Consider the following 26687-nt stretch of genomic DNA (forward strand, 5'->3'; position numbering starts at 1 on the left):
ATGCTTAGGTGGATGTGCGGTGTGACCAGAAAGGATCGTCTGAGAAATGACTATGTCAGGGGAACAGTGAAAGTTACGAACTTAGGAGCGAAAATACAGGAGGCAAGGTTGAGATGGTTTGGTCATGTGATGAGGAGGGAGGACGAATATGTGGGAAGAAGGGTCATGCAGATGGATGTGCAAGGAAGGCGGAAGCGTGGGCGGCCAAAGAAGAGATGGAGGGAGCTGGTAGAAGAGGACTTGAAGATGAAGAACTTGGATGTGGTGACGGCCCAAGACAGGAAGGTGTGGAGGAGACTCATAACAAACAGTGACCCCACTTAAGTGGGAGAAGCTGCAGAAGAAAAAGTAGCTGATTATCTCTACTCATCTTGTGCTGCTCTACAATTCCTTTTTTTTTTTTTTTTTTTTTTTTTTTCAGATTGCATTCTTCGCCTCTTCAGTCATCCATTTTACACCTGCCTTATTTAATCTCCTGACCTTTACAATACACTTAGTCATTGCCTCTGCCAGTTACTTCCTGAGTGGAGACCAAGCAGCATTGATTTTCTTCCCATGCAATTCCTCATTCCATGATATCGTTGTAAGCTGCCACCTGAGTTGGCAATAATCACCTGCCTTATCTTCTGATGATGATATCTTTTGATGAGATAATCAAATCAGATTCTCGATCCACATGTGGCCTCAGTGTGATGTAATGAACTCAGTTCATTACATCACACCAGAACATAATATGATTGCAAATTTAAGGATACCTGTGAAATTCTTACCATGATGCTAATCTTAACAATAATGATGGTCTAAAAATCCCAAGGATATGGATGGCACATATTTTACACACATAATCATATAATAAATTTAGTTTAATCCTTTATCCAAGTGTGAGCATACAAAGTTTGCGCCTGAAAGTATCTTCAGGACTGGGGTAAGGTAGTGCAACACCGGGCAACCCGTTGCAAAGGTGGAGCAAGCTAACATCACTCCTATCTCAGTATCTCCCATAATGCAAAACACATCTCCTTGCGGATATGTATAATGTTATGCATTAAGGGGAGGGCCACTACCCAGACTAGTTTCGACCTTTATTGAGGTCTCTTCAGTGGGAGCCAGGCCCAGACGTGGAGATACCAGGCAGAAACAATAGCAAGGTCATCTCTAGCTATACAAGTTGCCAAAAGGTGTGCCACCTTTTTATTAAATTACTCTGGATTTAGAGAAAGATGTTGAAAGTTTATTTTTCACTTGATTAGACTATAATAAATTTAGTTTAATCCTTTATCCAAGTGTGAGCAAGAAAATATCTTCGGGACTGGGTAAGGTAGTACAACACTGGGCAACTCGTTGCAAAGGTGGAGCAAGCTAACATCATTCCTATCTCAGTATCTCCCATAATGCAAAACACGTCTCCTTGTGGATGTTTCCTTTGTTTTAAGAGTTCATTATAAATTTGTACTATAGTACTACAGGATATTAGCCTTATTTTTAACGAACATTAATATTAAGTTATTAAAACACTACTATTGCTGTATTAAAGGTATTAATGTGAATTTGTTCTCTGACGATGTTATAAATAGGATATAGCTTTGACATAGTTTTTTTCTTGCTAGAGGTCAGACCATTAGAATAATGGTTGATCAAATCATTGTCACTTTGGCATGCTGTTTGAAATGAAAAGTAGCTTGTGTGTGTGTGTGTGTGTGTACACACACACACACACACACACACACACACTGGTCACTGAATGAGAAACCTTTATGCAGGTGTACATAAATGTTACTTATATAGCATATATGTCATTGTCTGAGAAGGCTTGTATGGACAAACAGAACTTTCTTTGTGTGCAGCAATTGACTAAAACATTTAATGAAGGCTGTTCCAACCCATATCTCACTGCACTGTGCTCAGGGAATTGAAGAGGATTGGTATTGGCAGTTACATGCCTATATGGAAACCATTTTTTTTTTTTTTTTTTTTTGAAACAGGTTAAATGACTAGAAGCTGAGAGATAAAAATAGAAACACTATTTTATTTTAAGTAAACCGCACAACCAACTAGTTTCATCTTTTTAGAAGACTTCATTGGATACATAATATGAGAGAAATACCAACAAACACTGTGAGAGCAAATCTATACATTAAAACACTAATGTATAATGAAATAACATTTCAAGACGTTCTATGTATCTCTTCATTGTTGGGCATGTGCACATGTTCAAGGCCTCATAAATGCCAAAGTTGGATAGCAGCACAATAACAGTCCAAGAGATAATAACTGAGGTTAGTGTTGAAATGTACCGGATTGAGGTTGATTTCTTTAGATTCTACAATTTGTCTTTCCAGTTTTCATTATAGCATCGAAAGTTGTTTTCCAATTTGTTTCACATGACTGGATGAGTGATAGTTTGTCATTAGCATCAGCAGAATTGAGGACGTGGTTAAACACCCCCCCCACCCCCCCCCCCCCCCACCCCCCCCCCCCCCCACCCCCCCCCCCCCCCACCCCCCCCCCCCCCCACCCCCCCCCCCCCCCACCCCCCCCCCCCCCCACCCCCCCCCCCCCCCACCCCCCCCCCCCCCCACCCCCCCCCCCCCCCACCCCCCCCCCCCCCCACCCCCCCCCCCCCCCACCCCCCCCCCCCCCCACCCCCCCCCCCCCCCACCCCCCCCCCCCCCCACCCCCCCCCCCCCCCACCCCCCCCCCCCCCCACCCCCCCCCCCCCCCACCCCCCCCCCCCCCCACCCCCCCCCCCCCCCACCCCCCCCCCCCCCCACCCCCCCCCCCCCCCACCCCCCCCCCCCCCCACCCCCCCCCCCCCCCACCCCCCCCCCCCCCCACCCCCCCCCCCCCCCACCCCCCCCCCCCCCCACCCCCCCCCCCCCCCACCCCCCCCCCCCCCCACCCCCCCCCCCCCCCACCCCCCCCCCCCCCCACCCCCCCCCACATTTTGTATCACTACGCGCAACCTAGCGATCTCACTTCCTACAAATAATTCCTCATTATTTTTATCATCTAAACCATTTTCTCTCTCAGTATGGTTGCTTTCACTCTTTCTTAGATCACCGCTCTCATTGCAATCTTGTACATCGCAATTCTCTATCAAGCCACTATTTTCACTCGCATTCTGGCAATTCTGGCTTTCTTCAACTCCTCACTTTGCTTACACTTTCTACACATTCTCCCACCACTATTACTTTCAATCCAAATTCCAGCCTCATTCGGGAATGCATACATCCCACACACATCACATTGGACAAACTCTCTCACATTATAGTTTTTGTACAATGCCGTCGTATTTTTGGATGCCATTATCTTACGTTGCATTGCCGCCATATTCAAATCTATGAAACGTAATATTATATACTAAATTAAATAACGTAATTCACACCAAAATCCCACAGACACAACAAGCTACCAAAATTAGGCAATATTACGTTATGATTTTAACCTATATTCTAATTTTTACTCAAAATTGTACTTAGCTTTCGGGAGCTCTTTGAAAACACAACCATCCAGACGGATGGTTGTGTTTTCAGAGAGTATGATTATGATTATGATTATGAATTATGATTATAAATTAAAAACCATGATTATGAGTCGAAGAGAAAATGATATAAGGGCTAGGGCGTACCCCTTAAGCGACACGCAGCCACATCGCCCTACAGCTGTGAGAAGTGGACGAGGGCTACCGCATCAAGGGCGGGTGCGGTTAAAGAAGCGAGCCCAGCAGGTGGAGAGGATGTTGCGCGTGGGAACACTGAATATTGGAAGCATGACTGGAAGGGGAAGAGAGGTGGCAGACATGATGAGGAAGAGGAAGTTGGACATTTTATGTGTGCAGGAGACAAGGGGGAAAGGCAAAGGAACTGGGAGATGGATATAAATTGTTCTACTCTGGAGCAAATAACAAGGGAAGAAATGGTGTAGGAATTGTGGTGTGTGGCAGAATGAAGCGTGAAGTACTGGACGTGGGTAGAAGGAACGACAGGATCATGCGAATGAAATTGGGTCTTGGAGAAGAGCAGGTGGTCGTATTATGTGTATATGCCCCGCAAGTTGGTTGTACAGCAGAGGAAAAAGATGAGTTCTGGAACGTGTTAGATGAAGAAATGAGGGAATTGGAAGAAAATGAGATGGTGATTGTCGGAGGAGACTTGAACGGGCACATAGGAAGACAGAATAGAGACTGTGAAAGGGTGCATGGTGGCCACGGAGTGGGAATGATGAACCAGGAAGGAGAAAGGGTTGTGGACTTTGCAGTAGCATTTGATCCGGCAACTGTGAACTCGTTTTTCTTCAAGAGGGAAGAACATTTGATAACATTTAGAAGTGGTAACAACAGCTCACAAATTGACTACATTTTTTACTAGAAGAAAACATCTTAAGGTTGTGACAAATTGTAAAGTAATTCCAACAGATCAAGTAGCACAACAACACCGACTGCTGTGTGCATACTTTAAAATAAGATCGAAGATAAGAACTTCTGGTTGCCATGGGATGAAGACAATTAAGTGGTTTCGCTTAAAAGAGGAGAGCGTGAGGAATCGATTTAGGGAGAGAGTGTTAGAGAGGATTTCGGATGGACTGGAAAGTGTACAAGATTGGTGGAAACATAATTCAAAAGTAATCCTGAGCTGTGCAATCGAGGTGCTTGGTGAGACATCTGGAAAGATTAGTGAGCAGAAGGAGGGTTGGTGGTGGAATAATGATGTACAAGTGGCAGTGACAGCTAAGAGGAAGGCAAAGCAGAAGTGGGATGAGTCAAGAGTGGAAGAGGTCAGAAAGGTGTACAAAGAGAGAAAGCAAGAAGCCAAGAGAGTTGTGGCACAGGCGAAGGCCATGGCATATCAAGATCTGTATGATCAATTAGAAACAAAGGAAGGACAGAGAAAAATTTACCAACTAGCGAAATGTAGAAATAAAGCAGCTAAGGACATCTTACATGTGAGGCAGATCAAAGATGCTGAAGGAAGAGTATTATGGAGGGATGTGGACATAAGAAACAGATGGAAAATATACTTTGAGGGACTTTTGAATGAGGAAAATGCAAGGACTCACAGAGGAGATGGGCAGCCTTCTGAGGGGATGGTGCAGAACATCAGTAGAATGGAAGTGACGGAGGCCATGAAGAGGATGAGGAATGGAAAAGCGGTGGGCCCTGACAGAATTCCAGTGGAGGCATGGAAGGCACTGGAGGAAGAGGGAATTGACCTGCTGTGGGACCTGTTCATGAAAGTTTGCCAACAGGAAAATATACCCGAGGAATGGAGGGAGAGTACTCTTGTTCTCATCTACAAGGGTAAAGGGGATGCACAAGACTGTAAAAATTACAGAGGAATAAAGTTGATGTCCCACACAATGAAGATCCTAGAAAGGGTTCTTGATGGTAGATTGACTGAGGAGGTGGAGATTGCAAAGGAACAATTTGGCTTCATGCCTGGTAGATCAACAACAGATGCTATCTTTGGGTTACAACAGATGGTGGAAAAATATCGAGAGAAACAAAGGGAGCTACATCTGGTATTTATTGATCTGGAGAAAGCATACGATAGAGTGCCAAGGCAAGAAGTCTGGAGGTGTCTGAGGGAGAAGAAAGTGCTGGAGAAATATGTCAGGTTGGTGCGGGAAATGTACAGAAATGTGAAGACAAGTGTTTGGACACCTGTTTGGGACAGACAGAAAGTTTTCAAGTAACAGTTGGCTTGCATCAAGGGTCAGCATTAAGTCCGTTTCTGTTTAATATTGTGATGGAGGTGGTAACAGAGGAGGTGAGAGAAGATGCACCTTGGACAATGTTGTATGCAGATGACATCTTGCTGTGTGTAGATTCAAGAGAAGAAGTGGAAACTAAACTGGAAAGATGGAGAAAAGTACTGGAAGAGAGAGGTATGAGACTGAGCAGAAGTAAGACAGAGTATATGTGTTGCGCAGTGGGCGGTGGCCAGGAGACAGATCTGGAGCTGGAAGGAAATGTCATCAGGAAGGTGAGAGACTTTAGATACTTAGGTTCAACAGTGGAAGAAGATGGAGGAGCTGAGAAGGAAGTGGGATGCAGGATACAAGCAGGTTGGAGAAACTGGAGGGAGATGGCTGGAGTGTTATGCGATAAGAGGGTGCCGATCAATCTTAAAGGCAAAATTTATAGGACAGTAGTGAGGCCAGCTATGACATATGCTATAGAAACTGTGGCCCTGAGGAAAAATAACATCAGCAGGATGGAAGTAGCAGAGATGAGAATGCTTAGGTGGATGTGCGGTGTGACCAGAAAGGATCGTCTGAGAAATGACTATGTCAGGGGAACAGTGAAAGTTACGAACTTAGGAGCGAAAATACAGGAGGCAAGGTTGAGATGGTTTGGTCATGTGATGAGGAGGGAGGACGAATATGTGGGAAGAAGGGTCATGCAGATGGATGTGCAAGGAAGGCGGAAGCGTGGGCGGCCAAAGAAGAGATGGAGGGAGCTGGTAGAAGAGGACTTGAAGATGAAGAACTTGGATGTGGTGACGGCCCAAGACAGGAAGGTGTGGAGGAGACTCATAACAAACAGTGACCCCACTTAAGTGGGAGAAGCTGCAGAAGAAAAAGTAGCTGATTATCTCTACTCATCTTGTGCTGCTCTACAATTCCTTTTTTTTTTTTTTTTTTTTTTTTTTTCAGATTGCATTCTTCGCCTCTTCAGTCATCCATTTTACACCTGCCTTATTTAATCTCCTGACCTTTACAATACACTTAGTCATTGCCTCTGCCAGTTACTTCCTGAGTGGAGACCAAGCAGCATTGATTTTCTTCCCATGCAATTCCTCATTCCATGATATCGTTGTAAGCTGCCACCTGAGTTGGCAATAATCACCTGCCTTATCTTCTGATGATGATATCTTTTGATGAGATAATCAAATCAGATTCTCGATCCACATGTGGCCTCAGTGTGATGTAATGAACTCAGTTCATTACATCACACCAGAACATAATATGATTGCAAATTTAAGGATACCTGTGAAATTCTTACCATGATGCTAATCTTAACAATAATGATGGTCTAAAAATCCCAAGGATATGGATGGCACATATTTTACACACATAATCATATAATAAATTTAGTTTAATCCTTTATCCAAGTGTGAGCATACAAAGTTTGCGCCTGAAAGTATCTTCAGGACTGGGGTAAGGTAGTGCAACACCGGGCAACCCGTTGCAAAGGTGGAGCAAGCTAACATCACTCCTATCTCAGTATCTCCCATAATGCAAAACACATCTCCTTGCGGATATGTATAATGTTATGCATTAAGGGGAGGGCCACTACCCAGACTAGTTTCGACCTTTATTGAGGTCTCTTCAGTGGGAGCCAGGCCCAGACGTGGAGATACCAGGCAGAAACAATAGCAAGGTCATCTCTAGCTATACAAGTTGCCAAAAGGTGTGCCACCTTTTTATTAAATTACTCTGGATTTAGAGAAAGATGTTGAAAGTTTATTTTTCACTTGATTAGACTATAATAAATTTAGTTTAATCCTTTATCCAAGTGTGAGCAAGAAAATATCTTCGGGACTGGGTAAGGTAGTACAACACTGGGCAACTCGTTGCAAAGGTGGAGCAAGCTAACATCATTCCTATCTCAGTATCTCCCATAATGCAAAACACGTCTCCTTGTGGATGTTTCCTTTGTTTTAAGAGTTCATTATAAATTTGTACTATAGTACTACAGGATATTAGCCTTATTTTTAACGAACATTAATATTAAGTTATTAAAACACTACTATTGCTGTATTAAAGGTATTAATGTGAATTTGTTCTCTGACGATGTTATAAATAGGATATAGCTTTGACATAGTTTTTTTCTTGCTAGAGGTCAGACCATTAGAATAATGGTTGATCAAATCATTGTCACTTTGGCATGCTGTTTGAAATGAAAAGTAGCTTGTGTGTGTGTGTGTGTGTGTACACACACACACACACACACACACACTGGTCACTGAATGAGAAACCTTTATGCAGGTGTACATAAATGTTACTTATATAGCATATATGTCATTGTCTGAGAAGGCTTGTATGGACAAACAGAACTTTCTTTGTGTGCAGCAATTGACTAAAACATTTAATGAAGGCTGTTCCAACCCATATCTCACTGCACTGTGCTCAGGGAATTGAAGAGGATTGGTATTGGCAGTTACATGCCTATATGGAAACCATTTTTTTTTTTTTTTTTTTTTTGAAACAGGTTAAATGACTAGAAGCTGAGAGATAAAAATAGAAACACTATTTTATTTTAAGTAAACCGCACAACCAACTAGTTTCATCTTTTTAGAAGACTTCATTGGATACATAATATGAGAGAAATACCAACAAACACTGTGAGAGCAAATCTATACATTAAAACACTAATGTATAATGAAATAACATTTCAAGACGTTCTATGTATCTCTTCATTGTTGGGCATGTGCACATGTTCAAGGCCTCATAAATGCCAAAGTTGGATAGCAGCACAATAACAGTCCAAGAGATAATAACTGAGGTTAGTGTTGAAATGTACCGGATTGAGGTTGATTTCTTTAGATTCTACAATTTGTCTTTCCAGTTTTCATTATAGCATCGAAAGTTGTTTTCCAATTTGTTTCACATGACTGGATGAGTGATAGTTTGTCATTAGCATCAGCAGAATTGAGGACGTGGTTAAACAAAGCCCTGGCTCTAGTTTGTCATATGAGATGTCTCTTATGTACTTCTAGACATAACTCTATGGATTTTTCAGTCTGTCCAAAATAAGACATGTTGTAGTTGCACCAGCTCCAAACACGGTAAATGCCAGGATACTTTAAGTTATGTTTTGTTTGGGCATACTAAGTAAGGAACGGAGTTTGGGTAGAGCATTAAAAGAAGTCCAGATATTAAATTTTTTGAGAACTTCAGCTAACTTAGGTGAAATAGAACTGATATATGGTAGGGATATGTAGCCTTTTTAATTATTTCTATCTTCGATATTGTGAGGAGGTGTATTGAATAGTAGCTTTCTAACTGTTTGTTTTGAATAACCATTTTGCTGAAAGGTTGTAAAAAGAAACTGAAGTTCTTCATTGTTATCCTCTTCTTCACAGAGGAGGGAGTAATCACATTTGCCTAGCATACAGATAATGCCAAGTTTTTGAGCCAGATAGTGATGGGACTGTGCATGGAGTTATCTATTGGTGTGAATAAGTTTTCTGTAAATGGAGATCTTCAACTTTTCAGATACACAAGTGAGTTTGACATCTATGAACAGGAGAGAGCCATCAATCTAATTCTACAGTAAATTGGATTTTAGGGTGTTGACTGTTAAGATGGTCTAAGAAATTCTTTAAGGAATCAAGACCATGACTCCAGATAAGGAAAATGTCATCTATATATCTCTTCCACAACCTAGGTTTCGATGGGAATGAAGAGATATAACTTTTTTCTCAAAGATTCTAAATATAAATTCACCAGTATGAGAGATAAAGGGTTACCCATGGCTAAGCCAAAGTTCTATTTGTAAATAGTGTCTTTAAACTGGAAATCACTAGAATTAATACAATGGGTTAATAAAGACATTACTTTTTTCGATAATTTATCCTTTGAGAGTTAGAACTTCTTCTGTAGGCACATTTGTGAAGAGGGAAATGACATCAAAACTAGCCTCTTTTTGAATTTCCTCTCTTTGAATGTGTAAATCCTTGACACTCAAAACAAAATCTACAGAATTTTTGAGGAAAGAGGAGGTCGACCCAAATAAGCATTTTAAAGATTTGGCTAAATATTTTGAGAGATTATATGTAGAAGAATCAATGCCTTCCACAGTAGGTCTAAGTGGAGTATTTTCTTTATGAATTTTTGGTAATCCACATAATTGGGAGGTTAAAGAATGAAGTGAACAAAGAGACAATTGAATATTTCTAGAAAACTCTGTAGTGGTTCTCATAAGGTTGGTATGGTTATAGAGTTCATGAGTTGGATCTCTGTCACAAGTAGCATATCTGTTTGTAATAATTGAATATTTTGTTATTATATTACTTAGTATCCAGGATGACAGTTGAGTTGCCTTTATCTGCAGGTAGAATTATTATATCTTTGTTTTTTTGTAGCTTTTTTACTGCTTGACGTTCTACTGGAGAGAGATTCTCTGTAGGAGGTTTTGCATTATTAATTATAAAAATGGATTACATAAATTGTTTGGTGCAACTACAACATGCCTTATTTTGGCCAGACTGAAAAATCCATTGAGTTATGTCTAGAAGAACGTAAGAGACATTATGTGACAGAACTAGAGCCAGCACTTTATCTAACCACGTCCTTAATTCTGCTGATGCTAATGACACACTATCACACACCCACTCATGTGGAACAAATTGGAAAACAACTTTCGATGCTATAATGAACTGGAAAGACAAATTGTAGAATCTAAAGAAATTGTCTTCAATCCAGTACATTTCAACACTAACCTCAGTTATTATCTCTTGAACTGTTATTGTACTGCTATCCAACTTTGGTGTTCACGAGGTCTGGAATGCGTGCACGTGCCCAACAATGAAGAGATACACAGAATCCCTTCAAATGTTAATATGTCAGCATTTTAATGTACAGATTTTCTCTCGCAATGTTTGTTGGTATTTCTCTCATGTTATGCATCTGATGAAGTCTTCTAAGAAGATGAAATTAGTTGTGTGGTTTGCTTAAAATACTGTTTCTGTTTTTATCTCTCAGCTTCTAGTCATTTAATCTGTTTCAGAAATATGTCTCTCAGCCTAGTCGATCAGTTATATCATATATATATATATATATTTTTTTTTACATTTTGGTTGGAAGTACTTAGCCAAATTTAATCATGCCATTTCATTATTATTATATTTTTAATTTTCTTAATTAACCTTTTAATTGGATAAGCTGTACATAAATTTTTAATGTTTAGCTTCTGAAGAATTATCCATTGGCAACATGAGATTTACTACATTTGATCTTGGAGGCCATCATCAGGGTATGTTGCAATTGTTCCTCATAGCCATTATTACTTTTATTTGTTTGTTTGAAGATACTATTATTGATGATTTTGTTTTTAAAATATATGTTTGAAATTCCGAAAAGAAAGAAAACAGATTCCTTATTTCAACATAACACAGTTGTGCATCTGTGAAAGACTTTTAGGATCTGGAATACCACAATTATATATAATCTGATTGTGTTTTCTTTGAAATTATATCTTTTTTTTTCTTTCTTTTGAAATTTTCATATGCATCATGTTGCATCATCAAGAATGGAAATATATATTGACTACCATGTGCCAATCATTGATAGATGCAGGCAGAATATATTATTACTGGAAACATGATCAGATTCTTGCTTTGCTCCCTCAAGGCTTGTTGGATACCATGATAATACCACCCAATTAAGTTTACATCATTACTAGCTTCTTATCAACAGTTTCCAAATTAATCTGTTATTTCAGCATACTCCAGTATTGTCAGAGTACTCCATTATTGTTACCATTCAATCTTTTAAGGTGCTACTGAGTGATCAGTCCACCTAGATCTTGGTCTTTCTCAGTCTTTTTTTTTGCTACCATCAAATACCTGTTTTTGCTAATATTTCCTCTCATATTTGTTTACTTCAGATTATTTCTGTTCACATATTATCGAAAGTTAATATGCCAATTTCCTTTATAATATCTTTATTTGTAACATGGAAAATTCAAAGGACACTTTTCCACTAGCTTATATGAATGTGTTTTCGCCTTATAATACAACATTATAAGGCGATGGTGCTGCAATTTGACTAATTTTCATTGAAAATGATTATTGGACTCCTCTTCTTCCTTTAATATAAGTTAACACAGTCACTACTACAATAATTCACAATATATTACTGTTCAATCAGATTAATGCTTTAACAATAGAATGTGATATATTAAATGACAAATTTCCTTAGCATTTTCAGAACAGAACTATTTTGTTACAGTGCTTGTAAAGAGTCTTGGTTTCCTGGGCAGTGCATGGAAAGAGAGAGAGGGATGAACTACTTAATACATATGAAAAAAACCTTTGCAAGGTTTTATTTATTTTTTAAGAGAAAAAACTTTCATAACATATTGTAGGATACTCAGTAAGTTTTTTCTCTTAAAAAAAAATTATCGAGTATCCTACAATATGTTATCATTTGTTGGCTGAGTAGTTAGAGGATCCATTCTCCAATAGGCTGCAGATTTGAATCCCACTATGGACATACAGGGTATCCCAAAATTCACGCAAGAAGTAATTTTGATAGAAAACACAGGTTTCTAATTAAAAATTGTAATTTCTTATTGATTCATAAAGTATACAGTATAGGGTTATGCATGGAATAGCATATCGGGTAAATGGCCTCCACGGTTTTGCTGGCACATACGCACTCTTTTGTCGAAATTTTCCATGACCGTTTTGCATAAATGTGGCTGAATTTCGTTGATACAGCGCTCAATTTCCTCCTTCAAGACGTGGGTGGTCGTGGGCTTGTTGGCATAAACCTTCAAAAAACCCCAAAGACTCATGCAGTAATTGAATTGTTTCTCAGGCTGTATGGCATGTGGCACCGTCTTGTTGAAACCACGTTGTCCACATCCATATCTTGCAATTTAGGCACACAAAAAACTGGATTATCATGTCGCGATAGCGAGCACCATTAATTTTCGAAGAAGAATGGACCAATGATGCCTCTAGCCGAAAATCTGCACCAAACAGTGACACGTTGTGGATGCATTTGTTTCTCAACAATCACTCGTGGATTTTCTAAACCCCAAATGCGACAATTTTGTCGATTAATGAAGCCATCAAGATGAAAATGAGCCTCATCGCCGAAGATGATTTTGTTCGAAAAATAAGCATTCACTTGTTGTTGTTCCATAATCCATTCAACGAACTCTCTTCGCTGTGTGTGGTCAGTACACTTCAGTTCTTCAGTCAATTGAACTTTGTAAGCATAAAGATGCAAATCTTTCGTGAGAATACGCTGTAGAGAGCTTCACGAAATGCCCAATTCAAGACCACGGTGCCAAATTGAGGTTCCTGGACTCTCAGCAACACTCTCACGAACTGCTTCGATGTTTTCTGTTGAATGACTTGTTGAAGGATGGCCAGAGTGTATAAGATCAGTAATTGATCCAGCTTCCTTGAATTTTTTAATTAATCTTTTCACAGTTGATGAAGTTAAATCACTATTCTGCCCATATTTTGTATGAAAATTGCGAACTGTAACTGCCAAACCTTCATTATTTTTAAAATATTGCTCAACAATGAAAATGCGTTGTTCTTTCGTGTAGTGCTCCATTTTTAATAACCCTGAACTGTCAGCTGTCACGCTGTCTTTTTTTTCTTGTTGGCAACACTTTACCGCACAAATGACGCTAAATTTAAATCTTGTGTGAATTTTGGGACACCCTGTAGATATTTCTGATTGTCTTTAGGTGAGAGATGAATTTCATCACCCAGTGTGAGATTATCACCCTGCTTATTGCAGGTGTGAAGTGATATGAAAAAGTCCCATGTTCAATTTCCATACAGTGTAAAAAAAATACAAACACAAAAAAAAATATCTAAAATGAATTAAAAATAAGAGAAAAATCCTTATGACACTGGTACTAATGTACTACAGGCTTTTAACCTTTCGTGAGTGAAACTCACATATAAATAAAATAAAAAGCAAGTAGGGTGTGATGAGAGGCTGGAGATGTACTTGAACTGTAGGTATTGATAATATCACTGAGTCTTCATGGAAGTACATGATTCTCTATGTGGAGAACTGAGCTGTCACTCTCCCACTTGACACAATCCATTTCTAAACCATAAAGGATGGCATCGTCGTCTGGTAGCATCCTCTAAAAAGAGGGTTGCAGCAGATGAGCAGCTCTTCTCCATTTCTCTCGGTCTGTTGCCTCCACCATTCTTAAAGCAGTTCATTCCACAGTGTCATTAAACCACTCTTTGGTTGACCTTCATATCTTCTCTTCCCTTCAACTTTCCCTTGTAATATAGTTCTTGTCAGATGTCCTGAGGAACCTCTCAGAAGATATCCTGCAAATCTAGTCTTTCTTTGTATAATGTTTTCAAGCAGTGTTCTTTCCATCCCAACTCTTCTTAAAACTTCTTGATTTGATATTCTCTCTGTATAGCTAATCTACACCATCATTATATAACACCACATTTCCAATGCATTAATTCTTTCCATATCTCTGTTTCTGAGTGTCCATGACTCACTTCCATAACTTGCAATACTCCAAACTGTTGCTTTATCTATTCCAGTTCTCACACCTATTTTAATATTGTTATTTATTAAAATTCTCTTTATTTCTGTAAATGACAATTTAGCTTTACCTATTCTACTCTATTTCTAATGTCCAACTCTGAAGTTCCTTTCTCTGAGATCCAACTACCTAAATATTGAAATCTTTCCACTTCTAAAATCTTTCCTCCACATCTTATCTTTGCATTATCTCCTATTTTTCTGTCCATTATCATTATATTGGTCTTCTGTTAATCCTTAGTTTTAGAATATCAAAAAGTCTTTTATGTTTCACTGTTTCAAATGCCTTTTCAAAATCTCATCATCATCAAATTCCTGACATGTAACCTCAAGGCATGTACAGGATATGATAGTACTACATGAAAAATTTATATCATTACTAACTTCCTATCTACAATTTTCCTCCAAATCAGTCTGTTACTTGTCAAGACTCCAACATTATCAGATCTTATATTTCTATGATCTAAGGCACTTTTAACCGTATCAATCCACCTATATCTTGGTCTTCCTCTGGGTCGTTTTCCTGCCAACCTGGCAGAGAACACCTGTTTTGCTAATCTTTTCTTGCCCATTCTGTTTAAGTGACCATACCACCTGAGATTAGCTCTGCTAACGCATTCCTGGATGCTGACAATGTCAAATTCTTTCCTAATATACTCATTTTTAATATGATATTGCCATTGATGCCATCTGTTCACACCTCTAATTTTTCTCAGGACTCTCATATCTGCAGTCTCTAGTCTTTGGTCAAGTGTTTTACTTCTGACCCAGCTCTCAGATCCATAAGTTAAAACTGGTTTGAAGACTGTCTTGTATACAGCTAGTTTAGTGTTCCGACTAATTTCTCTCTTATTCCATATGAATTTATTCAATTGGCTTCCTACCATACCAGCTTTGTTGATTCTGTTGTCTATTTCCATATTTAATTTACCATCTTCACTAAAAATCATGCCTAAGTAGCTGAAATGTTTTACTTGTTCCACAGGTTCCCCGTTCACACCACAGTTGACATTTTCAACATTTCTACCTATTTTCATTGTTTTTGACCTTCATACCATATCTGTTACAACAGTTATTCAATTTAGTCAGGGAATCTTGCAAACTTGTAGCAGATTTATTTAGAAGTATAACATTGTCAGCATAAAGCAAAGAGCTGACATTAACATCTCCAATTCTGATATCATGTTTAATACCACTTTCCTTCATAATGTGATTCATATAGATAATGAATAACAGAGAGGATAATGCACGTCCTTGTCTCACACCAGATTTAACATTAAACCATCTTCCTGTACTGCCTTCAGTTCTAACTGCTGACTTACAACTCAAATAAAGACTAAATATTACTTGATATAATTTTCCATTGACACCATATAACTGTAGTGTATTGAATAGCTTCTCTCTTGGCACTTTGTCATATGCCTTTTCCAGATCGACAAAACTTAAATAGAGATCTTTGTTATATTCCCATGCTTTCTCAACTATTTGTCGTAAAGTGAAGATCTGATCCTGACATCCTCTATTTGACCTGATCTCAGCTTGTTCTTCACCTAGCTTTTTTTCCTCAATTCTTCTCAACTGGTTCTCAAGTATACTTGCATAGATCTTGCCAGGAACACTCAGTAGGGAAATACCTCTGTAATTCTCACATTCAGTTTTATTTCCCTTTTCATATATGGGTACTATGAGATCTCTACTCCAGTCATCAGGAATTCATCCCTCTGTCCAGGCTTCCTGAACTATGCAGTGCAGCCACTGTAAGACTCTTATACCCCCATACTTCAGCATTTCTGTATATAAAGGCAGCAGGAGTAGAGTATTCTGTCGAATATCATCTACTCCTGCTGCCTTTCCACATTTCAAGCCTTTGATGGCTTTTTCTACTTCAAGTATGGATATATATTCCTGACTGCATGCCTGGTCAGTGTTTTTTTACCACTGTGCTGTCATCACTGCTTGTTTCGTTTAGCAGTTTTTCAAAGTAATTACTCCATACTTCAAGGATATCTTTTTCTCTCGTTTTCATGTCACCTTTATCATCTCTAACTCCTTTTACAGCACTCTTTCCTCCATTCCTAAGCTTCTTCAACAACCTCCAGAATATCATACCACCTTCTCGATATTTATTTTCTATGTTCTTGCCAAAGTCCTCCCATGACTTTTGTTTAGTGAGTTTTACACAGTGTTTCGTTTTTTTACATTTGTCTCTGTATTCTCTAAGAGCAAAAGCTGTCTTATTTGCCAGGAACTTTTAATATGCTTTCTTCTTTCCTTCACTGCCTCTTTAACTTCCTGTGTCCACCATGGAGTTCTGAGTTTTCTATCCTTGCAGACAACCTCATCACATGCCTCTCTGGCTGAATCAATCAGGGTTTTCTTCAAGGCTTGCCACTGAATCTCCAAGGTTTAGTTCTTGTTCTCAAACTCTTTCATTTTTTCTTCAATAATCTTTGTGTATGTTAGTCTACAGTTCACATCTGAGAGCTGCTCAACTTTTATTCGCTTTAAAACTTTCTTACATGTTATTCTCAAGAATAAATAGTTATCACTTCCAATTTCAAATCTTCTGTACACTCTGGTATTCTGCACCAGGGAGAAAACATCACTATCAACAATAACATAGTCAATGAGACTTTTCTTATTCCTTGCTTCTTCTCTCCATGTGAATTTGTGCACATTTTTATGTTGGAACATAGTGTTAGTAATAACCAGTCCATGTCCTGAGCAGAAATCCAACAGGTATTTGCCATTATTATTAGCTTTGCTCTTTTTCTTCAAATTTTCCCAAAATATTTTTTTTGTATGTCTGACAATCATTTCCTACTCTGTTATTTAGATCCCCAACAAAGACCTACTTTTCCTTTTTCATTGTGTCAGATGAATTTTTTGATGCTTTAGAAAAAGCAAAAAAAAATTCCTCCACTTCTTAGTATAACCTTCTGTGGGACCATAGGCACAAATAAGTCTCATTGTCCAATTCCCCATTCTGATATTAGCCCACATCACTCTACTTGAGACTGCCTGCCATTCAAGAAGATTAGACTCGTATTTTGTGTTGAATACTATGGCTACTCCTTCTTTCCCTTGATTGTCATTTCCTGAATATGACATTTTGTATTTATTGCTCAGTAAGATGTCACCAGTATTTGTCTTTTTAGTTTTAGTCACCCCTATTATGTCGATCTGGTACTTATCTATTTCTTCAGCTAGCTCCATTTCTTTGCCATTCAGGCTTCTTATGTTGATAGTACCGATCTTTAACTCTGGTGATGTTGAGTTGGGGCGTGCTTTCAGATTTGTTCCAGTAGCTGACTTTTCGCTCTTCGCCTTGGTTCCCCGTGTTTAACCGGGCGACACCCCAGCCAACATGAAATTTTGTCCTGTTGTACCATCATTTTGTATATTTGTTTAAGCCAATAAGAATACAATTTGTTCGGCTAAATCCCAATTGCCAGCCCATCCTCGTTCATTCACTATCCAGGTAGATACCCAACAGGTTGCACCACGATGAGGTGAGGATTGGACATTAATTCAGAAGCCCTGGTCGGTTCTCCGCATTCCTTTAAAGGCTATGTGGAGGTCTCCTCTCAGTTATACAGCTTTGACCCTTAAGCACCCCTTAAGCATTTTCAAAATCTAGAAACCCCAAAAACACCTTTTCACCATGCTTTAGTGTTTTCTCCCCAATAATTCTTAAAGAAGTTATAGCCTCTCTAGTTCCTCTGTTGGTTCAGAAACCAAACTGTCCTTCATTAATTTCTTTTTCTATTTTACTCTTAATTCACTCCAAAATTATTTGTGCAAAATTTTTGCTAAGCAATAATGAAGTACTTTTATTCCATTCAATATTGTGGTTTGTTTTGGGAAAAATGGAAAGCTAAACCAGAATTGTCTTTTCTATTGTTGCTAACATCTCCGATATATTCCTTTCTTCTTATTTCTAAACTTCTAGGTTTGTCCTATGTAATTCAATCCGCAAGAACACGGATTGCAATTCTTTGTGAAATTGTCCAGCAAAAGGAATGGAAACAGAGGTCCTGTAATGAGTTTCTGTCATCTCTTATGATTTATTATAAAAGATGACAGAGTTTTAAAATATGAATTAGATCTTATTCTCAAAACATTAACAAACAATGGTTACCCAAAAAAATCAATAAAAAGGATTCTTTTCTTCACCCCTCCCAACAGCAAATCCAAGAAACTTATTATAGGATCTCTATTTCCATTCCTTTTGCTGGCACAGTTTCACAAAGAATTGTCAACCTGCTAAGCCGTCATAACATCCGAGTTGCTTTCAAATCAATAACGACTATTCCCAATATGTTAGCACCAAAAGACAAGACCTAGTTCTACAAACACCCTGGAGTTTACAACATCCCATGTTCTTGCGGATTGATTTACATAGGACAAACTTCTAGAAGTTTAGAAATAAGAAAAAAGGAACATGTTGGAGATGTTAACAACAATAGAGAAAACAATTCTGGTTTAGCTTTCAAATACAAACCACATTATTGAATGGAATAAAAGTACTATGCTGTACATAGAAGAGGACTACACCTCCCACTCAATAAAAGAAGCTGCAGTAGTGATCCATTCAGGAGGTAGCCTAAACAGAAACCAAGGGATGATGCTTGGTGACAGCTGGAAATCACTCATAAGATCGCCCAGCACATCAGAGTTCATCTTCACAGCCAGTTACAGGATGCACCTGCTAAACAATGACTGACCATCTGCTAACATACATGCGCTCCATGTGTTCTTGTAATGTTTCATATGAATTTGATATTTTTCATCCATTTGGTTATGTATTGGTTGTAATTTAAGCTGTTTTGTATAGAGTTATCTTGCCCAGACGAAGCCACTAGTCAGATGGCAAAACTATTAGGCTAACATTATGAATCAAAAACCTCCAACCTATTAAACCCAGTTTATATCATCTCATAGTACAAAATAGTATCAGTTTTTTACCTGGCTGTCTCACGATTGCTTATAAGGAGGGATTCCATATACCTTCATTATTGCTTAGTTTTTTATTTGTATTACACTGACAATGATCTACAATACGTGAACCAAAATGCTTGTAGTTAATCTGTCTTAATTAGATAATTTTCAGCTGTCTAGGTATTATTTATATAGAATGAATAAAATGTACATGGAATGTACAGTAATCAGTGAAAGTGTAGATAGTGGATAGTGTTATTGGTCGGTGAGAGGGTTATGTATAAGAAATGGAGGTTAGGGGTGATGGAACCCTGGTACTTTTGCATTGGTGGGAAAATCTAGATAGAAAACCTCCTGCAATGATACAGTGATCATCTAGAGAGAAAATTGTCTATGAACCAAGAAAGAGAGTGGAAGGTAAACAAAAGAATAGTAATTTGCTGAGCAAACCTTAATGCCAGACCTGATCAGTTGCTTTGGAATTGTCAGTGTGACAGCACAAGTTTTGCTGAATCTTTCTGTGCCACATGATGTATAGTTGGAGATGGGCAAGGAGATTTGTTGTTGATTTGGAGTGCCATTGATCAACTGGTGGGTACTCTGAGTGGTGAAAAAGTTAATTGTCAGTGACTTCATTACTTTAGAGAGGATCAAGATGAGCATAGTAGGTCAGTAGCATGACTGCAGACTTTTATCTTTGTTTTTTTGAGGAATGGGTTGAATATAGGCTTACTTCTGTCTGTGAGATATATGCCAGCTGAGTATAAAAGAGTATAGAGATGATGATGTACTGGTTTATATGTTAAAGATACCAATTAGTTTTAGTCCTTTTTCCCAAGTAAGCAAACAGACAAGTAAGTCAAGTTTGCACCTGAACATGGTTCAAGACTTATGGTGGTGGTGGTGCAACACTAAGGCAACTCTTGGTGATGCAACACCAAAGCAACTCGTGGTAAAGATGGATTAAGTTCTGATCACTTTCCTTAGTATTTCCCATAAATGTAAAACACATCTCCTAGGAGATGTATGATGTTATACATTATAGGTGGGGGTCACTACCCAGACCAGTTTCAACTTTTATCGAGGTCTCATCAGTGAGTAGGCAGATCCTGAAATAGAGCCAAGGTTTAAGTAATACAGAGCTTATCAATTTTACCTATGCAAGTTGCCACAAGGTGCTTTGATCTTATTAATTAAGAATCTCCGGATGAGAGAAAGATGTGAAAAGTTTTTTACCTTGGGTATAATATATATTAAAGATACCAAGTAATTTTATAACCTTGGTTTTAATCCTTTTTCCCAAGTAAGCAAACAGACAAGTAAGTCGAGTTTGCACCTGAACGTGGTTCAAGACTTATGGTGCTGGTGGTGCAACACCAAGGCAACTGGTGGTAAAGATGGATTAAGTTCTGATCATTTTCCTTAGTATTTCCCAAAATGTAAAACGTAAATAAAGGTTGAAACTGGTCTGGGTAGTGACCCCCACCCATACTGTATAACATCATACATCTCCTAGGAGATGTGTTTTACATTTATGGGAAATACTAAGGAAAGTGATCAGAACTTAATCCATCTTTACCTCAATGTAGTACAACTGGGGATATATCATTAGGAGATCCCTCCCCCCCTCCCATTCCTTAAATCTAGGTTATTTAATATTCTGATATATTTCTGATGAAATTGACTTAGACAGTTGGTTGAAATTTTGAAGAGTGGAGAAAGAAGGCCTTCATTCCAGTAAGAATAATTTCAACAACTCTCTCAACATAAGTGTTAAAATCAGGAGAAAGTGAGCAATAGTTTGACTGTGAAAAGGAATAATAGTAGTTCCAAAATTAATTCAATTTGTTTCAATTGTAAGATCAGTTGAAACAAATTGACAAAGATCTACAACACGTGAATCAAAATGTTTGTAGTTAATCTATCTTAATTAAATATTTTTCATCAAGAAGAGTTACAAAAATGATATTTGGACTATGGAATATAGATTATATAAGGACAGATTGGAGTGTACATGGACTGAAGAGACTGATAAATAAGAAAAAGAAAGGTGATATGATAGCCTTATAAACTTTTGAAAAAGTATTATTGGGAACTGGTTGATGGAATTTAAAAAAAATTTTTTTTAATGAAAGGTGGAAGAAAACAGGAGACATCTGTCCAAGTTAAATTTGTGTACAGTTAAGAAAGGAGTGAAAACTAATTTCTCTCTCTCTTCCTCAGAGCAGTGAGTGGAACAGTTTGCCTTTTGAAGTGGTGAATGCATCTAACTGAATTTAAGAGAGGGTATGATAGCTGGTGTGGGGGATCTTTGTAATGTTTCGCAATGTAAAGTAAGATTCGACGTTTCAACCTCTGTATCGAGGTCATCATCAGGAAAAATACATATGTATAAGATACAAGCTACATGGCACTGCACTATACAAAAGTAAAATGAATCTAAAGCTTGTTAATCTTTTAACCTAGCCTGACCTCTTGCGATAAAAAAATAAATAAATAAATAAATAATACAATAAAATTTAAATAAATAAAATTAAAAATTAAAAATGGAACTACATTAAACATTTCTAAAGTCCTCTTGTATTGTGATTTTCTTCTGGGCTTGTTCTAGTTGCTATAAGGGTTGCAGATGAGTCCTCCACATTCTTGGAATGATTACTGTCATTTTTGTTCAGGTTTGAATAATGTTTTAGCATTTCACAAGCTTTGAATTTTCTCTCAAACCAGGTTTTGGTGTGGTGTAGGGACTTGGTGCCTTTCCAATCAGTTCTGTGGCATGTTTGGAGTGATTGGTCTGATAGGCTCCTTTTACCATAGTGGAAGTATTAATTATTATTATTATTTATTATTATTATTGTTCCAGGCAACTCCAAGGAGTCGACAGACTCATCGAGGGAGGCCATAACATCATGTCAAGAACAACTATTCGACATTCACACAGTATTTATCATACCTTGCTTTGAACTCAGTCACGGTCGTAGCACTCACAACAGACTCTGGAAGCTTATTCCACTCATTCACTACTCTCCAAGTAAAAAACCTAGCTCTAACACCCTTGTCAACCACGCTCTTGCCCAGCTTCCATTCATGGCCTCTAGTCCTCCCACCACCAGTCATATTTTCAAAAATATCTTCTGGATTAATCTTATAGAAACCCTTCAGTAATTTGAATGTCTCAATCATATCACCCCTCCTTTGCCTATCGACCAATTTCTGCAACCCACAAATCTTCAACCTATTCTCATAAGGTTCATTCCACAGACCTGCGATCATCTTGGTCACTCGTCTCTGGATCCTCTCCACTTCCTCCCCATCACGAAGAAACCCTGGTGCCCATAATTGGGCACAGTAGTCCAGATGGGGTCTTATCAAGGCTCGATACAGAGGAACAACAACTTGTTTGTCTCTGCATGTTAAAGTATTTTTCAGAAGCCAAGTGATTTGGTGAGTTGTTTTAGTCACTTTTGAAATGTGCCACCCAAACTTCAATTCCCTATCCACCAACACTCCCAAATCCCTGGCCTCATCAATCTCCTGGAGTACGGTTCCACCAATGCGATATACTGCTGCTATTCTTTTCACCCCAAAGTGCATAACCTTACACTTTGGCACATTAAATTGATATCCATTTTTCTTAGCTCAGTCTTCCAAACTATCCAAATCATCCTGTAAAATTTTGACATCCTGTACACTCATAATTGTTCTACCCAACTTTGCATCATCAGCAAACAAGCGAACACTTCCTCTCGAATCCTTTCCTATATCATTGATGAACAAATTGAAAAGCAATGGTCCAAGAACAGAGCCCTGTGACACTCCACTAGTCACAAGCCGTCTTTTAGACTTCACTCTTGAATAAACCACTCTCTGGTATCTCTCCTTCAACCACCCTCCTATCCATCTCACCAACCCTATATCTATCCCCATCTGCTCCAGTTTACTGATTAGGGTTCTATGTGGTATCCTGTCAAAGGCCTTGGCAAGGTCCAGTAGTATTACTGTAAACCCATTACCCCTATCCAGTTCAGCCGTCAGTGTTATAAAACGTGAGCAAGTTACTGAGGCATGATCTACCCTTCACAAAACCATGTTCTCCCCCATACAATATCCGATTTTCATCTATCCAATCCTGTATTCTTTTCTTGACTAATTTCTCTAAGACCTTGACAATGATTCCTGATATGCTAATTGGTCGGTAATTTACAACAGCAGTCTTGGAACCATCTTTATGCAGTGGAACTATTTTCCCCTCTTTCCACCCCCTCGGGACTAACCCAGACCCGAGATTCAAATTAAACAAAATGGTCAAGGATACTGACAATTCTTTAGCTGCTTCTCGTACAACACGAGCTGGTATACCATCCAATCCCACAATCCCAATATTCTTGCAAAGTGCTCACTCAGTAACTCAACTATATCAACTGATTCAGTTACCTCCCTACCATCGGCATTCTTTAAAATCATTCTGCCATGTACATTTTTCCTTTTACTTGCTACATATCTAAAAAACTATTTAGGATTCTCTTTAGCCTGCATGGCCAATGTTCTTTCGTAATCCTTTTTTGCTTTTCTTACCACACTCGTTACCCTTCTGGCCTGTGCTTTATACCATTCGTGTGCCTGCCGGTCACCTTTCTCCTTAAATTCCCTCCATAGTTGTTTCTTTTTTTGCAGCTCAAGCTTAATTGTGTTATTCATCCATTTAACCCCTAGTTGATTTATTATTCGGACTCTAGGTATACAATCAGCCATTGCTTCATGCAAACACTTCTTAACTACCTCCCATGCACTGTCGACTTCTAGTCCTTGCAGTTGTACATGCCATGGCACTGAACCAATCAAACTCCTAAGCTTGTCATACTTTCCAGCCCGATAATTCCACATGTACCCTGTCTTAATTGAAAATTTTACACCTTTAGCCACCTCCCAAGTCAAGACCCTATGATCACTCTCACCAATTGATGGCAATCGGTGAGAGTGATCATAGGCCATTGGTGGCAATGTGGTCATATTTGTTACAGCCAAATCCTCAGATGTGATTACTAGGTCAAGCACTCTCTGACCCCTAGTATTTTCGATTACATGCTGTCGTAGATAGTTATCCCTTAATAACCGCATAAAATCCAATTCCTTTGTCCCGTGTGTCCTCTCCTCACTCCAATCAATGCGACCATAGTTGAAATCTCCCATAATAATCACCCTCCTTCCACTCATTTCTTCTATTTGCTTGTGCATACTGTCACCACCATCTTTTCCATCACCTGGTCTATAGCAGTACCCAATTGTATATTTAGTTCTGCTAGCCACAATCTCACACCAAATGGCCTCAAATGTGCTCTTTTCTCTATCCTGCAATTCAACTTCTATTCTCCTTGGATGCAGCTCATCAGCTATCATCAACAATACTCCTCCCTCCATTTTATTCTCCCTGTCATTCCGGAACACACTCTACCCATCACATTCAATCCCACTAGCTATATCATCTATATTAATGTGTCGTTTGTGTTCGTCTTTTCTGATTGGGATAGTGTATCCTGTTTTCCCTATGTAAGGTAGGTTACAGGTGCATTGGATTTTTGTATACCCCTGGGTTGGCCAGGTATGGAAGAGGATCTTTGGAAGAGCTAAGTAAATTTCTTAGCTCTTAGTGTTCTGTCTATTTTTTCTGAAATGCCTCTTATATAGGGTATGGCTATAGTATTGTTGTAATTTTTTTGTTTTTAGTGGTATTTTTATGGAGCATTTTGTGAACCATTTTTTTATTGTATTTTTTATAAATATTAGGTTTATGATTTCGAATTCTTAGTTCAGAACTTGTTCATTAGAGCAAATTGTTAGGGCTCTGTGTTTGAGGGTGCTTTTGACTCCTAGTTTTTGTGTTGGATGGTGGGATGAATTTTTATGTATATATTGGCCCGTGTGTGTAGGTTTGTGGCAGACTGCGAAGGAGAGACAGCCTGAGGGAAGACGTGTGACGAGTGTGTCTAGAAAAGGAAGAGAGTTGTTGTTTTTGATTTCGATGGTGAATTGGATACGTTTGTGTTGTTTGGAAGATCCTCTTCCATACCTGGCCCATCCAAGGGTATACAAAATCCAATGCACTATCCCAATCAGAAAAGACGAACACAAATGACACATTAAATACCTCCACTATGGTAAAACAGGCCTATCAGACCATGCACTCCAAACATGCCACAGGATTGACTGGAAAGGCACCAAGTCCCTACACCACACCAAAACCTGGTTTGATAGAGAATTCAAAGAAGCTTGTGAAGTGCTAAAACATTATCCAAACGTGAACAAAAATGATGGATTAATCATTCCAAGAATGTGGAGGACCCATCTGCAACCCTTATAGCAACCACAACAGAACAACTAGAAGAAAATCACAGAGAGGACTTTAGAAATGTTTAATGTTGTTCCATTTTTAATTCATTTGTATTTTAATTTTTTTATTTTATTTATTTTAATTTTATTGTATTTATTTATTTATTTTATTTTATTTATTTTAATTTTATTGTATTTATTTATTTTAATTTTATTGTATTTATTTATTTATTTTATTTTATTTTATTTATTTTTATTTTTTTCTGACAAGAGGTCAGGCTATGTTAAAAGATCAACAAGCATTTAGATTCATTTTACTTTTGTCTAGTGCAGTGTCATGTAGCTTGTATCTTATACATTTGGATTTTTCTTGATGATGACCTCAATACAGAAGTTGAAACGTTGAATGTTACTTTCCTAATGTTAAGTAAAGTAATTATTCTAACGTGTGTTGTGTCTCCATAAATTCTTTACTCTGATACAAATGATAATAATTTGTGCTGAATAGTGCTCATGCAGAACAGCATGTACCCTCTTCAGTAATTGAGAATAATATAATTTTCCAAACAACAAGAATATATTTCCTTCTTTTTTTTGGGGGTCAACATGATGATGATTTTATTCTGGTATCAGTTCACACAGAATGTTTCAACAACTTCAAACTAGTAGCGTATTAGCTAGCTCAGCTTCATTAGTTTGGCAAGTGTCTTTGAATTAAGTCTTAAGTTTTCACGTAGAATGGAATTAGTCTTTAGGAGTGATGTTCCGGGTCTTGAAGTTTTTGAATTATTCAAATGCAGCTCTCTTTTTTCACAGTATTCTGACCTTTTCACTTTGAATGCTTTGGCTGTATGCCTGAGTTTGATCTGTGATGTAAAAGTTCTCAAATTTAACTATTTTAACTGCTCACCTCAAAACAACAAGACTAAGTGAATTTTGTTGTAAAACAAAATTCACTTAGGCAATTTATATATTATATATTATTTTTTTCTAAGAACATGTACTTAAATTGGTGTAATAAAACATCTGATATAAATGATGATATTTGATATCTTTCATTATTTTACACCAAAATGAATAAAAACAAGTGTTTGCTGTGGTATTTGAACAGAGGGTTCTTGCCCCCATAGATTTCTGCCTAGTCTGAT

General features: G+C 38.3%; 1 protein-coding gene across 1 annotated transcript in view; it reads left to right on the forward strand.

Moving 5' to 3' along the window:
- Window positions 1–26687, forward strand: part of LOC150096322 (small COPII coat GTPase SAR1-like) — a 120547-nt gene that overhangs the window by 58166 nt on the left and 35694 nt on the right. The window contains exon 4 of the mRNA XM_090408893.1: window positions 10913–10978. Coding sequence (XP_090265019.1) covers window positions 10913–10978 — 66 coding nt within the window. The remainder of the gene's footprint in view (window positions 1–10912; window positions 10979–26687) is intronic.

This window comes from Typopeltis vanoorti, chromosome 19 (assembly GCF_054136105.1).
Source record: "Typopeltis vanoorti isolate ZY-2024b chromosome 19, IOZ_Tvanoo_1.0, whole genome shotgun sequence".
NCBI classification, from domain to species: Eukaryota; Metazoa; Arthropoda; class Arachnida; order Uropygi; family Thelyphonidae; genus Typopeltis; species Typopeltis vanoorti.